This window comes from Mauremys mutica, chromosome 15, assembly GCF_020497125.1.
Source record: "Mauremys mutica isolate MM-2020 ecotype Southern chromosome 15, ASM2049712v1, whole genome shotgun sequence".
Lineage (NCBI taxonomy): Eukaryota > Metazoa > Chordata > Testudines > Geoemydidae > Mauremys > Mauremys mutica.
In genome coordinates this window covers 20,614,238-20,628,873 of record NC_059086.1, presented here as the reverse complement: position 1 = coordinate 20,628,873, position 14,636 = coordinate 20,614,238, and the positions used below count along the sequence as shown (strand labels likewise).

At 59.8% G+C, this 14,636-nt stretch overlaps 1 protein-coding gene across 2 annotated transcripts; it reads left to right on the top strand.

Annotated features, from left to right (window-relative positions):
* Positions 1-3,752: 3,752 nt before the first annotated feature.
* LOC123350102 (CD5 antigen-like) lies at positions 3,753-9,943 on the top strand. Of its 2 annotated transcripts, none has more exons than XM_044988487.1 (6): positions 3,753-3,874; positions 4,332-4,358; positions 6,357-6,662; positions 8,061-8,372; positions 8,708-9,033; positions 9,391-9,943. In XM_044988487.1, the coding sequence occupies exons 1-6, from the start codon at positions 3,841-3,843 to the stop codon at positions 9,397-9,399; spliced, it is 1,014 nt and encodes a 337-aa protein (XP_044844422.1). In that variant the 5' UTR covers positions 3,753-3,840; the 3' UTR covers positions 9,400-9,943. The 2 variants fall into 2 exon arrangements, with proteins under 2 accessions (XP_044844422.1, XP_044844421.1); XM_044988486.1 differs by having other exon boundaries at positions 8,037-8,372.
* The last annotated feature ends 4,693 nt before the right edge of the window (positions 9,944-14,636 follow it).

The following is a 14,636-nucleotide window of genomic DNA, read 5'->3' as shown; positions in this document are numbered from 1 at the left end:
TCATCTGGCCGCAGCGTCCCGCAGCCCGGGGCTGGCACGGAGAGGCAGGGCTAAGCCATTGTCCAGCCTTGAGCTCTCGGTGTCCTTGTCAATCCCAGGTGAGCCCGGAGCCTCTCCCCAAAGGCAGCTCTGAGCCGCCGCCTGCCCCACTCAGCCCTTTGGCGCCAGGCAGGGCCGGGCTGAGTTCACAGCAGGCCAGAGAGACACGAGTGTCCCGTGATCAGCGCTGGGGCTTCCCTTGGCTCTCTGGACCCGCTGCTGATTTGGGTTTCAGTTCTTTAGCGACCCAGTCGCGCCACCCAGCCAGCGAGGGGCCTCGCTTCTGCCCGGCTCCAAGAGCAGCGTTAACCCCTGTGCCCCCGCTGGGTAGTGAGACAAACCACAGAGGGAACCTGAGGCAGACACAGGAGTCATAAAAATAACACAGAAAATTCCCACTTCATCACCCCCCGGGGCCGGGTGAGGCTTTGGGTGATGGGCTGCTGCCCTGGCTCCTCCCACCCCATCCGCTGGGCTCTGTTCCCCACCTCCTTGGCTCTGCGCCCCAATCCCTGGGCACTGTGCCACACCCCATCCCCTGAACTCTGCACACACTCCCACTGATCCCCTGGGCTCTGCACCCCAACCCATCCCCTGGGCTCTGAGCCCCATGGGTGCAGACTTCCCCTGGGTGCTCGAGCCCCCCTCTGCCCCAGCCCCGCCCCCCTCCACCCCATCCATGAGGCCCCACCTCTTCCCACCCCTGTCCTGCCCCCATTCCAACACCAGCCCCGCCCCAACTCCGCCCCCTCCCTGCCTCTATTCTAACTCCTGCCCCAAATCCCCACTCCGGCCCCACCCCTTCCCCTCCTCCCGGAGCATGCTAATGCCACCAGCTGTTTGGCACCATCCCGTTGTCACCTAGGCCCCTCTTATTAGATGGAGCTGCAGGGAGTGGGGCAGGCGGCCAGCAGGGGGCACCTTCCACTGATCAACTCATCTCCAGCTGGATCCCTCCCCCAAAGTTGTCTTCTAAGGTGCCTGCAAGCGAATGGTTGGTGAAAGTGCCCAGCCCCTCCGTTCTCTGCTTACCAGGAGGCCCAGGTGCTGCCCCTCCTCCCCATCTCCCACTTTTGGTCGTTGGTTCATGTTATGGAGTCACCGGGCGATGCTTTGGAACTACTCCCTACGAAGCTAGTCAGGACTCTGGGGGAGCCTCCTCTCTCTGAGCAAACTGTCGCTGGGGATGCTGCCGGGGGAGCCAGCTGAGATTACTCAATCAAGGTGAACTGCAAACAGAATGGGGCAGATAAACCCCAAATGCTGGTGGATATTCCAATACTTAGATTTACCAAGCCAGCACAAAACTGCTTCTCTAGTACCTCACTGGTTACTCAGAAGTCCAAACAACGCAGTTCCCTTAAAGTGCCCAGCCTCAGGCCTCCATCCAGACACACATGTCAGATATGATGATGATTCCTGAAAATCTTATCTCATCATATAAAATAAAAGGTTCTTCCAACCCCAAAGGATCAACCACATACCCAGGTCCAATTATAACTTAGATCCTACCCAAAATACACACTTATAGCCAATCCTTCTTAAGTAAGCCAAAATTTATTAAAAACGGAAAGAGAGATCAATATACATACAGACTTGAATTCAATTCTTGCGGTTCAGATACATAGCAGAAATGAGCTTGTCGTTGCCAAAAGTCCTTTTAGAAATAGTCCATAGGTTATAGTCCAATGTCCATATTCAGGGTGACTCCAGTCAGTAACTGGGGATCTCAATCCTTATGCCTCAATCCTTTCCCTCTCTTGAAACCCAAAGCAGATCTGAGATGAAGAAGGATCGAGTCCCAAGGTTTTTATACATTTTCAGCAGCCTTTTGGCCTGGGAAAACAATAAGATTAACTCTCCTTCTCCCAAACATCCTGGCAATTAGCACAGGGTAATTTATCCATTAAACAGTTCAGATACGGGTTACCACAACCTTCCAATAGAGAATAATTCTAGTTCCCTCAAGTGTCTTCCTAAAACTAAAACTCCTTTCTTGATCTCTGAATCAAAGCTATAGCAATAGACAAGACTTGTTTGCTTACATCACAAGACCTGAGCAAACACCTCCCCTTCTATTTCTAACAATGCAGACTTGCGTTTCAAAGCTCTATTTATTTACATATCTTCCTAATCAGTTTCTAAAGTTCGCCCATGGGTCAGGTCCGTCTGTGAGGTAATTAACTCTTTCTGGCCCTGTCACCTTTCAATGAGATATTAAATTACATAATGTCACACCAGGGCAAGAAGCTTACCCAGCTTCGACCTTCCTGGGTCTGACCTCGGAGCATTCAGCATCTCCTTCCACGCTGTGCGCTTCCTGCAGCGAGTCCACCCGGGTGGGGCTCCTGGGGAAGCCAGAGGGCCCTGCACCCCAACTCCACAGTCAGACGTGACTCTCAGCCAGACGGTAAAACAGAAGGTTTATGAGTCAACAGGAACACAGCATAGAACAGAACTTGTTAGCACAGAATCAGTGACTTTCAGCCAAGTCCATCTTGGAGGGAGGGGAGCCCAGAGCCAGGGCTCTGGCCCTCCTCCTGTGCCCCAAGCCAGCCGAGACTGACTCGCTTCCAGCTGCCTGGCCCCTGTCCTGCCTGTTGCTCCTCCTCCGGTCTTTGTCTCCCTTCCCGGGCCAAGAGTCACCTGGTCACATCTCCCTCCTGGATCTCAGGTTATGAAGGGGCAGCCAGAGCATCCATGCAATCCTCACACCTCGTTCACCAGGCATGAGCACAACACTGGCCTTGAGTTACAGCTGGAGACCAGTTTGTCTGAACTCAGCCAGCGGCTGGCTCCCTTGGGACCTTTCCCCAGCAGCGGTGGGTGACATTTCACGCGCTTTTCCCCCATTTCTCAGTGTTAAGCCTACAACTGGGGCAGGCCTCCTAGGCCCCTCTTATTAGATGGAGCTGCAAGGAGTGGGGCAGGCGGCCAGCAGGGGGCACCTTCCTCTCACCCCAATGCCTCAGAACAGCGCTAGGGGGCCTGTGCTGCAGGGAGGGGAGGGAAGGGGGGCGGCTAGTAGAGGATGGTCTCCCTTCACAGTCAGAGCTCCAAGCCAATTGCTCCCCTTTATACTGTCCTCTCTCTCGGGGGGGCATCCCTGGCCCCCCACAGTGCTGGTGTCCATGCTGCCCCCAGGATCTCTCTGCTGGGAGGGGGAGGCAGTCAGGCATAGGGTCTCTATTGGGTCAGGCTCCCTCCTCCCTCAGCTGCCATGTGGGGGGAGCCCCCCTTGGACCCAAGTCACCAGCTCAGCCAGAGAAGGAAGTGGAGCCGGCTGCAGAGATTCCGGGCAGAGTCAGAAGGGGAAGAAGTCAGAAAGTTGGGCCAGCGCCATGGGACTCAGGACAGTCACAGAGTGGGGAGGTGCCTCTGAGGTCCCTGCTCCCAGACCCTCCTGCTCTAACCACCAGACCCCACTCCCCTCCCAGAGCCAGGGCCAGGGCCAGCACTGCCTGTACAGGGAGAGTGCCCCCCACTGAGCTCCTGCCCTGCTCCCTACAGCACTGACCATCCATTGCCACATCAGCAGGTTCATTTACAGGCAACATTGACCGCAGTGTCTCTCCCCTGCCCTCCTTCCCCCCAGCCCTGGGACACGTGCTGAGCCCAGTGCCATGGTGCCAGGAAATGATCTTGTGACCAGTCCATGGGCCGGCCACTCACTCCGGTTCCTCCCATACTGACCTGGCAGTCCTGTGCCAGCCCTTAAAAGGGGCTTCCCAGGCTGGTGGGGTGAGAGGAGCTCTTGGCACTGGATCGTGGCAGAACGGAGCTGCTCGCCCCGGGGGAGCCATGGATCTGCGGCTGTGCCTCTTGCTCTGCTTTGGTGAGGGCCCCTCTGGGTGTGGAAGGCACCCGCCCCATCGGGGGGAGGTGCCGGCTCGGCAGCCCCTGCACCCTGAGTGCATCCCTGGTGCGGGTACAATGAGCTCGCCTGTTCTCCCCCCATCAGGGGATGTGGCTGAGCCCTGCCCTGCCGAGTCCCCCCACAGGGAGAGGGCCTCAGTCTGTGTGCTGGTGGGGCCAGGCAGTGCCCTCATGGGGCTGGTCTGTGCACCAGGGTGAGGAGCAGGGCAGAGCAGCCGATGGGCAGCTGGCCCGGGCCTCCTGGGGCTCCCCTGTTCCCCTGGGTCCCAGCACGTGTCACTGCCGTGTCTGGCTCTAACTGCTCTGGACTCTCTCCCACCCGGTGCCACTTTCCTGCAGGTGCCTTGGGACTGGGAAGCTTTGGGGTGCACGGGCCCCTCTCTGCTCCTGACAGTTTCCCCCTTGTCTCTCCCCAGCTGCCAATGTGGGAGTCTCTTCCTCAGGTATGTATGTTTGGCCCCCAGGGGACTGCACTTTGCCAGAGCCCAGGCCAGAATCCCAACCCCCTGGCATCATGGCTGGGGCCTGAGCAGAGGTGACCACGGCCGCCCTTTGGAGAGTCAGCTGCCCAAGCACAGGCCCCGAGTGCAATGGTATTAAGACACCTGCCTGAAGTTAGGTCCCAGCATGCAACAGGAGTGAGGACACTGCCTGAGCACAGATCCCAGCATGCAATGGGAGCAAACTGGAGCATGGCATGAGGAGCTGCTCCTATGTGAGCTGTGACTCATTGCAATGGAGCACATTCCCCTGGGAACAAGGTGTTACCTTTTTGTCCCAGCAGCTCTGGTTTCTCCCTGAGCCGCAGTCTCACTCAGTGCTGGGATCTGCTGGCCACATTATGGGAGCAGAAACCCCAACTATTGGTCCCCTAACAACACCCCTTCCTTCCCCTGTGATTCTCATCCAGAAGCTGGCAACTTGTGTGTTCACACTCGATCTAGCCCCTGTCCTCCAGGTCAGGGTGGCCCTACTCTCCAAGGGGAACCTGCTTGTTGTCACACTGACCCGGGCCCCCATTGCATCCCTGCCCCCACACAGCGCGCGGACCATGTGCTGTGACCATGGCACATGAAGACTGTCCAGGCTGGGCAGCACAGGGCACAGGATGGCCCTCCCAGTGTGTATGCAAATGAGGTAGGAAGGGAGCTGCGCAGTCTAACCAGCCCACCTGGGGGCAGAGTGCCCTGTATGCAAATGAGTGGGGCAGGTAGGGACACGCCCGCCTTGCTCAAGGGAGCCAGGGTGTGACGAAGCGGGAATGTTCTTGATGTTTTCTTTGAATGCTGAGGGGGGAGCGTTGGCCTGGGAAGGTTGCAGGGGAGTTTTGCTGGGACTGTCTGCATTGGGGGATGGGAGACTTGCCTTGAGGGAGGAGACCTGAGCACGTAACATGAGAACCCAGGAGGGGGGTGGAGACCAGGTGACACCTCTGCCTGGGAAAGTGGACAAAGGCTGGGGGAGGAGCTGGGGGGAGGCTCAGTGAGAGGCTGGAGGAAGTTTCAGTTTGGAGCTGGCTGAGAAAATGGAGGGGAGCCCAGATGGGGCTCTGGTCTTCCAATGCGGCTCTGGCCTCCCTTCCCCCCAGATGGACCTAACTAAGGGGGTCCTCTTGTCTGTACCTGCAAGGCCTGTCTTGGACTGTGTTCCTGTCGTCTAAATAAACCTTCTGTTTTACTGACTGGCTGAGAGTCATGGTGAATCGCAGGAAGCCAGGGCCTTGACTCCCCCACACTCCATGACACAGGGTCTCTCCCCTCCAGCTGCCAAGCCTGGTCCCACAGCAGGGGTACAACCCTGTCTCCCCAGGAGCCGTGTGCTCTGCAGGGAGTGGGCGATCTCGAGGGGAAACTACCCATCTTTCCCTAGTGACCACATGGCCAACAGGAAGCTCTGGGTGTTTAATGCACATGCTGCTGAGTGGAAATGGGAGCAAGGGGTAATGAGGAGGAAAACGAGCTTATGGATAAGGGACAGGATGGGGAGCCAGGAATCCGGATATGCCTTTGTCTTAGTCCCTATGACTGATGGTTATAGCAGGGAAAGGGGGCCAGGAGCAGGGGGAGGGGTCAGGTTCTGTCCCTGTCTCTGGCCAGAGAGTGGTGTGAGGGGGCAGGTTCTATTCCCTGCTCTGCACAAGGCTCACTGTGTGACCTGGGGTAAGTCACTTCCTGTCTCCGTGCCTCAGTTTCCCTACTGTAAAGCAGGAGCACTGATGCTGCGCCATTTCCTGGGCTCAGTGACCTGTCTGTGCAGCATGTGGCAGGAGGGAGGTGCGGGAGAAGGGCCCAGAGTTAGTGTGGCGGGAAAGCCCATTCTGCCCTGTTCTGCACTCGCTGGCAATGCCTCGCGCTGAGCTGGGCCTTCAGTCCCTGCAGCCCCTGGGGTCTCCCTCTGCAGCCCCAGAGCAGGCGTCCCAGCAGCTGTGTTTGCTTTGCCAGACGTGAGGCTCGTAGATGGTCCCCACCGCTGCGCCGGGCGGGTGGAGGTGCGTCTGGACGGGCGCTGGGGCACCGTGTGTGACGACGACTGGGACCTGCATGATGTGGCCGTGGTGTGCAAACAGCTGGGCTGTGGGCCAGCCATGAAAGCGCTTAGTAAAGTGTTCGGCCCTGGCCCCGAGTCAGACCCTGTCCTGATGACGAACGTGCAGTGCCAGGGGACAGAGGCGGAGCTGGGGAGCTGCCCATACGAGGATCCAGGGGACGTCTGCAAGCATGATGAGGACGCTGGGGCCCGTTGCCAAGGTGAGCCGGCCTGGAGAGCCCTGGCCCTAGGGGAGGGACGGGAAGATGCCTGGGGTCCCAGGGTGGGGGCTCAGTTCTGACTGAGCGGCCTTGCTGGGTGAGCACTGCACAGTCTGCCCGGGGAGCGGGGAGGGGACCTGACAGGCCCGGAGGGTGGGACAAGCAGGGCCTGGGCTGGGCTCTGCTCCCTGTCACACACCAAGCGGCAGGGTTGTGAAGGGAAAATGCCTTCACACAGCAGGGTCAGTGTCCACACACACCATCCACTACTGATACATCCCCAGCAGGGCTGGGAGCCAGGACTCCTCGGTTCCATCCCCAGCTCTGGGACGGGAGTGGGCTCTCGTGGGTTCTATTCCGGGCTCTGGGAGACTGTTACCTCTACACTCTAGGGCACCCACCTTTTCCCAGTTCCTAGGACTCTGGGGGAAAGACACCTTCCCTTACCCAGTTCCTAGGGCTCAGGGCGTAATCGTCCGTGGGTTTGTGGGGTCTTCCAGGAAAAGATCCTGACACAGTAATATCCTTAACCTCTATTTATTAATAGTTACTAACACAGAATACACAGGCTAAGCATACAATGCTCATCACTTCCAATAAGGCAGATGAAATTTTCCTGCTGGCCCGTCAGGATCAGGTCATCTGGGGACTCCAGCTTCTGCACAGTGTGGTTGGCAGGGTGTGGAGGTCTGGCAGCTTTGGTCTTGGGGCTGTGTCCTGGAGCTGATTCCAAAGAACTTCCGTTTGGACCCCAGTTTATATAGTGAAACGTGAGCGCTGCTTAGTGATACCTTAACCGATCTTTTTCACAACCCGAGCCCATTATGAAACAATTCTTTAACCAGTCATCCCCCACCACCATAGTTGATTTAAATCTTGCAAAATTAATTATGCAACAGACAGAACCAATCAACAAACCAGACAGAGACCGTACAGCTAAGCAAGAGAAAAGTGGGGACCATGAAGGCAAAGCTATAAAGAAGCAGAGATTTCACACCCACAAGTGTTGATAAGTGGTTCCTTGCCAGACCGAATGCATCAAACAATGTTTTCTTCAAACATCTTAAGATCTGTTTCTTTATCTGGTAATGGTGGGTACTATTACGACAGGAGCCTTCTTAACAGCCCGCTACTACATTGTTTTAATGTTACTTAGATACAATGTGAGGATGTGACTCTCTGCTTCTTGGCTCATGGCTGCTGCTCTCCTAATATGGCTGCAGAAAAAAGTCCTCAGACTTTACAAGGGGAGTGGAGTCTAGTGGTTAGAGCAGGGGACTGGGAGCTAGGACTCCTGCGTCTTTCCCAGTTCTGTATGTTGCTTTCTGCAGTCCCTGATCTCTCCCTGATCCTCATTTATCTCTCTTCTCCCAGCTCTAGCTGCAGAGCTCCCAAAGCCACCTGTCCGGCTGGTGGGCAACAACACACGCTGCAGTGGGCAGGTGGAGATTTACTATGACGGCCGCTGGGGTGCCGTGTGTGGGTTGGGCTGGGACCTGACTGACGCCAAAGTGCTCTGCCGGGAGCTGGGCTGCGGGAGCCCGCGGTACGTCACCCACCACTGCAGCAAGTTGAGTCGGAGCTCAGCACCTGTCCTGCTGGGCGAGCTGGAGTGCACCGGGCGGGAGGCTTCACTGACCGAGTGCCGAGCCCAAGCCTGGGAGGGGCGGCACTGCCCCCACCACCGGGACACCGGAGTCATGTGCCAAGGTGAGAAAGCAGCACTGGCACCAGGCCCTCACCCCCTGCCAGAGGCCCAAGTCAGGTCAGGCAGGGCTGGCTGCGCTTTGCCCCCTGAGTGCCAAGCTGGTCCCCTTGCAGCAGGCACATCCCCAGCCTCCTTGCCCATGGAGCAGCGTGTGCTGTGGCCCCAGCTGAGCCTGGCAACAGCTGCCCCTCCTGGGTGGGCACACAGGGCACAGACAGCACAGCACTGGCGCCCCTGCAATGTGGGGGTCAGTGCCGGGCAAGCCCCCTTCACCAGCCTGGCCAGGCCTTCCCAGCATGCATGGGGCACTGACCCAGATGACCCCCCTTCCTCGCAGAGCCCTTCGCACTGCGGCTGGTGAATGGCCCAAGCAAGTGCTCTGGGCGGCTGGAGGTGAGATATGATGGAGTGTGGGGCACCGTGTGTGACGACAACTGGTCGGAGACCAACGCCCAAGTGGTCTGCCGGGAGCTGGGCTGTGGCCCAGCCGAGCCACTGGCCCCAAAGCTGCAGGACTGGCCCCGCTTTGGCCAGGGTACGGGGGAAATCTGGCTGGACGACATCCGCTGCAAAGGCACCGAGGAGACCTTGCAGAACTGTGCCCACCGCTTCTGGAGCTACCACGACTGCACCCACTGGGAGGATATCAGTGTGGTCTGCCAGGTGCATGCACACACCCAGGGAGAGGGAGATACAGGGAGCCCCACAACTTCTGAGTTCTATCCCAGCTCTGGGAGGGGGGTGGAGTCCAGGGGGCTAGAGCAGGGGGGCTGGGAGCCAGGACTCCTGGGTTCTATCCCAGCTCTGGGAGGGGAGTGGGATCCAGGCGGCTAGCAGAGGGGCTGGGAGCCAGGACTCCTGGGTCCAGGCAGGGAGTGGCTGTAGTCACTGGCTGTGTCAGTGAAGGGGTGAGGCTGGGGCTGGCAGAAGCACACAGTTGGGTACCTGGTGCTCTCTGCAGCCCTCGCCCAAGGCCATGGGCAGTGCTCCCTAACCGCCCCTGCTCTCTTCATCCCACAGGACAACTGAGCCAGCCACAGCTCCTCCACGGCCTCCCATTGATTCTCCCCACCCCCGAGCTTTCAATGCATCCCCCCTGCTGCCAGGCCCTTCCTCTCTGCTGCCAGGCTCCCTGGCCCTGCCCGCCCAGCCCGGGGATGGCTGTCAGCTGTGCAGGGGCATGGCTTGGTGAGTGCCCGGGGGATTCCCATTTCAGGGATGAATGTAGGCGCCCAGGGCATTCCCCTCCCACTGGGCGCCACGCTCTGTGGGCTGCAGCACAAAGCTGGCACGGCCTGGGGCTCGCGTCTCACTAGCAGTGGGGCAGCTCGCCCTGGCAGGCCCCGCTTGGAACACGCGTCTCCTGGGCCATTGCTCCAACTGCAGCCAAGGGAGTCGTCCCTGATAAACCCGCCATTGCTGGGGTGGAGCTGCACCCCCCCCCCCAGGGGCTGGGATACACGACTGTCTCCCCCAGAGACATGGACAGGCAGGAGCTGGGAGGGGGAGAACCCCGTGTGCCACACACCATCCCAAGCTGAGCAGATGCAAATAAAGAGCTGAATCCACTGGATGACCGACTGGCCCGTGTCTGCCTGCGTCTGCCAAGTGCTCAGCGCTGCACAGGTGGGCCCAGGCCTCACCCAGCACCCGGTTCACAGCTTGATGTACTGGGAGCAGCCCAGTTCCTGAGAGCTGTGGGGTCCGGAAAGGCCAGGCACAGCAATGCCCTAAGGGAGGAAGGTGCTGCCCCCAGAACTGGCCCAGAAACAGCGAGCTCCTGCAGGCTTCGGGAGTCCCGGCTTTGACCAGTAGATGGCAACTGTCTGCATGACAACACACACAGCCCACTCCTCACAGTCAGTCCCTCCCAGGGCTGGGGATAGAACCCAGGAGTCCAGGCTCCCATCCCAGGCCCCTGCTCTAACCCACTAGACCCCACTCCCCTCTCAGGGATAGAACCCAGGAGTCCAGGCTCCCAGTCCCCTTCTCTCAGCAGCTGTCCCCGTTCCCTCACAACCGGCTGGTGTCCCTGCCGACACTGGGCCAGGGTAACCTCTCCCAGCATCTCTGGGCTGTGACCATGTGTCCTGGAGTTGGGGACTGGAGGGGCAGCCTCTTTTTGTTCTGGTGCAGATGGGGCAGCTCCTCCGCCCAAGGGTTCCCCATTCATGGAGATGCCTCCTGTGCTCAGATCCCCTGCCCAACCTGAGGGAGTGGTTGGGGCCCTACAGTCAGGGAAGGGGGGACAATGTGTCTGGGAGCCCTTTCCTCCCCTTCATGGCACCCACTGCAGCTCCCGCCCTCAACAGGTCTGGGGAGGGAAGGGTGCTTGGGACAGAGCTGACCCTATGCCCTGAGGAGGGGAGGGGCACCGGGGAGGGAGCTGACCCTGTGCCCTGAGGAGGGGAGGGGAGCTGGGGAAGGACAGGACCCTGTGCCCTGAAGAGGGGAGATGCACTGGGGAGGGAGCTGACCCTGAGCCCTGAGGAGGGGAGGGGAGCTGGGGAAGGACAGGGCCCTGTGCCCCGCGTAGGGTAGAGGGAGCTGAGCCTGTGTTCCAAGAGGGGCACTGGGGAGGGAACTGACCCTGAGCCCCAAGGAGGGGAGAGGGGCTGGGGTGGGAGCTGACCCTGTGCCCAGAGGAGTGGGGTGCTGGGGAGAGAGCAGTGTCATGGAGTGTAGGGGAGTCAGGGCCCCGCACCCCCCACTTCCTGCGATTCACCCTGACTCTCAGCCAGCCAGTAAAGCAGAAGGGTTATTAGGCGACAGGAACACCGTCCCAAACAGAGCCTGTAGGTGCAGACAACAGGACCCCCTCAGTCGGGTCCATATTGGGGGGCAGGGAACCCACACCCAGAACATAACATAAGAACGGCCACACTGGGCATCTAACCCACTATCCTGTCTTCAGAGTGGCCGATGCCAGGTGCCCCAAACACTCCGCCTTCAGCGGCAGGGACCCTCCCTTCCCCCCACCCCATGCTGCAGGGCCCAACACGCCCACCCCCATGCTGCTCAAGTCCTGTCACATCCTGATCTCTGACCCCATTATGAAAGCTGGTTAGCAGCTAATCCCACCCCTCCCCCGCAGCCCCCGGAGCTGCCACCTGTCACTGGCTCTGGCCCATGACTGTCCCCAGGGGTCGCGGTGCTGTAGGGGGAGGAACCAGGCAGAGCAGCTCTTGATGGGGCTGGGGCCCGAAATCACCAGCCTGGCTTAGACTAGCCTGGTGCAAAGCCCCCCTCCCCCCAGTGTTGGGTTCACAGCTCTGTTCAGTGGCCCTCTGCCTCCATCGTAACAGAACCAACCAGCATTTTCGGGGTTTGTCAGGTCTCAAAAATATCGAGAAATTTGGGCTTGTTCTGAATTGGAGTAAAACCAAGCTCTGGACAATCGCCCCCTGCCTGCCCCTACCCCCTCCTCCGACCCGGAGCCCCATGGCAGCCAGCTCCAGCCAACCCCACTGTGCAATGAGCAGGGGGCGCTCTCCCCGGCAGTCAGTGCTGGCCCCAATGCTCAGGGCACCGCTAGGGGCCAGTGCTGCAGGGAGTGGGAAGAGGGGCTCAGCAGGGGGCGCTCTCCCTGGCAGTCAGTGCTGGCCCCAATGCTCAGGGCACCGCTAGGGGGCCAGTGCTGCAGGGAGCAGAGGGATCCGTAGGGGGCGCTCTCCCCAGCAGTCAGTGCTGGCCCCAATGCCCAGGGCGGTGCTAGGGGGCCAGTGCTGCAGGGAGCCGGGGGCGCCGTAGGGGGCGCTCTCCCCAGCAGTCCGTGCTGGCCCCAATGCCGAGGGCGGCACTAGGGGGCCAGTGCTGCAGGGAGTGGGGCAGGGGCTCAGCTGGAGGCGCTGGGAGGGTCTATTGTGTAAAGGGAGATGTCTCAAGCCCTGGGTTCGGTGCCCAAGTCGCTGGCCCGGGCCCCTATTACAATGTGCAGTCAGGTTTGTTAGCCCTTGGCACGCAGCACAGGGAGTCCTTAGGGCAGCATGAGCTACGTTTTTCCTTTCCCCACGGGATGTTCCACCCCTGCTCTGGCCCGAGGCCCCACTCCTCCAACCAACGTCCCTCCCCCATTCCACCTTCCTCCCCAAGGCCCTGCCCTCCAGGGGCGGCTCTAGGAATTTGGCCACCCCAAGCACGCCGGTCCGCGGCTCCGGGGGACCTCTTGCAGACGTGCCTGCGGAGGGTCCACTGGTCCCGCGGCTGCGGTCAACCTCCCGCAGGCATGACTGCGGAAGGTCCGCCGGAGCCGCCTGCCGCCCCAAGCGCGCGCTTGGCACGCTGGGGTCTGGAGCCGGCCCTGCTGCCCTCACTCCACCTCTTTCCACCCCTTCCCCGCCCCCTCCCTGAGGCCCCCACCCGCTAACTGCTCTCCGCCCTCCCCCCAGCCCCTTCCCCAGCCCCCAAACAGCTGATTGGGGGTGCCGCCAAACAGCTGTGGCTGGGGGGTGCTGAGGACCCACTATCTTTTTCCATGGGTGCTCCAGCGCCGGAGCACCCACAGAGTTGGCACCTATGGGGAACACCTTTTTCAGGCTCTGGGTCTTTCTTCCTTAGGGTTTGTCTACACTTAAACCGCTGGTGTCGGTCAAGACACTGCCTACACTGACAGTTCTCCCCTCAGTGATGTCAATCCACCTCCCCAAGAGGAGAGTTCTCCTGTCGACCTAGCGCTGGCTACACGGGGTTTGGTCGGGTTACCTGTGTCGCTGAGAGGGGTGGAGTTGCCACACCCCTGAGAGACATAGTTGTCCTGAACTAATTTCCTAGCATAGATCGGGCCTAAGCCAGTTCCCGGGGGGCAGAGCTCCAAGGATCTTCCAGAAGCTAACTCTTATCCCCGCACCTCTCCATCCCTTGTTCTCCGGCTGGGGTCTGTGCCCAGCTTCCCTCCTGAGAGCGTTGAGCCAGGAGTCACTGGAGCTGGCATTGTGTCTCTGGCCCTGGGCTCATCTGGGTCAGTTTCAAACCGTTCCCTAATGAGCCTCTTTGTTCCACCTAACAAAACTCTTTGTTCCACCCACACAGGGAGAGGACACACACACACACACGGAGACCCCTTTCCCCTCACTGGGTAGCCATGCCTTGTCACACATAAGGGAAACTGACGCACACATAGGCCACATAAAACATTATAGAAAATTCCCACTTTGCCACACCCCCACCAGTCCCCTTTGGATCATGCCCCCTCCACCGTGCCAGCCCACCCCCCCAGATTGGATTGGGGTCTGGTGGGTTAGAGCAGGGGGGCTGGGAGCCTGTACCAGCCCCCTGGGGTCACTGCCCCCCCCCCAGCCCCTCCTCATCAGGGGCAGCTCCAGGCACCAGCACGCCAAGCGCGTGCCTGGGGTGGCAAGCCACGGGGGATGCTCTGCTGGTCGCTGCGAGGGAGGCAGGCAGGTTACCTTCGGCAACATGCCTGCAGAGGGTCCGCTGATCCCGCAGCTTTGGTGGACCTCCCGCAAGCATGCTGCCGAATCCGTGGGACCAGGGACCTCCCACAGGCAAGCCGCCAAAGGCAGCCTGCCTGCCGTGCTTGGGGCGGCAAAATACCTAGAGCCGCCCCTGCTCTTCATGACCCCATGCAAGGGTCACCCAGGAGCAGCAGCTGCACGACACTCGTGCGCTGATGCCCGAGCCAAACTCCTCACACAGCCTGGCCACTCGGGACTTATTTCCAGCTCCACACGGCTATTTATACTCCACCATCCCTGGCCACTGCACTCTCTCCAACATCTCCTGGCAAGCTCAGCAGCAAATGCCGCCACCTCCTCCCCAGGGGACAGACACCTACGTTCTCCCGCCCCACCCAGGGCTGAGAAGGAAAGAACTGGTTATATACGGGCAGTAGGACTCCTGGGTTCCATCCTAGCTCTGCGGGGGAGTGGGGGCTGGAGAGTTAGAGCAGAAGGAGCTGGTGGTGAGTAATTGCAGTGAGTTTCTCCCTCTCTGTCATCCTGGTGGGGCTGGTAACTTTCCCACCCTCCATCCCCAGCCATCAATCTCCTCTCAGGGAGCAAACACATCAGCTGGCTATGCAAACAAGGGCAGCCGCACGGAAGTCTTTGCTGGGACGCAGCTGCCTGACCTTTCCTCTTCAGCCTCCAGCCAAGCCCAGGTGCTGCTAATGCACTGTCAAGTATTAATTCCTCTCCACTGAGCCCCTGAGCAGCTGGCAGGGGTGGCGATGGATCAGATGGGAAGGGAACAAGGAGCCCCAGGCTGGATGGACACAGGCCCATCCTAAGGATGTACAGAATTCAGGC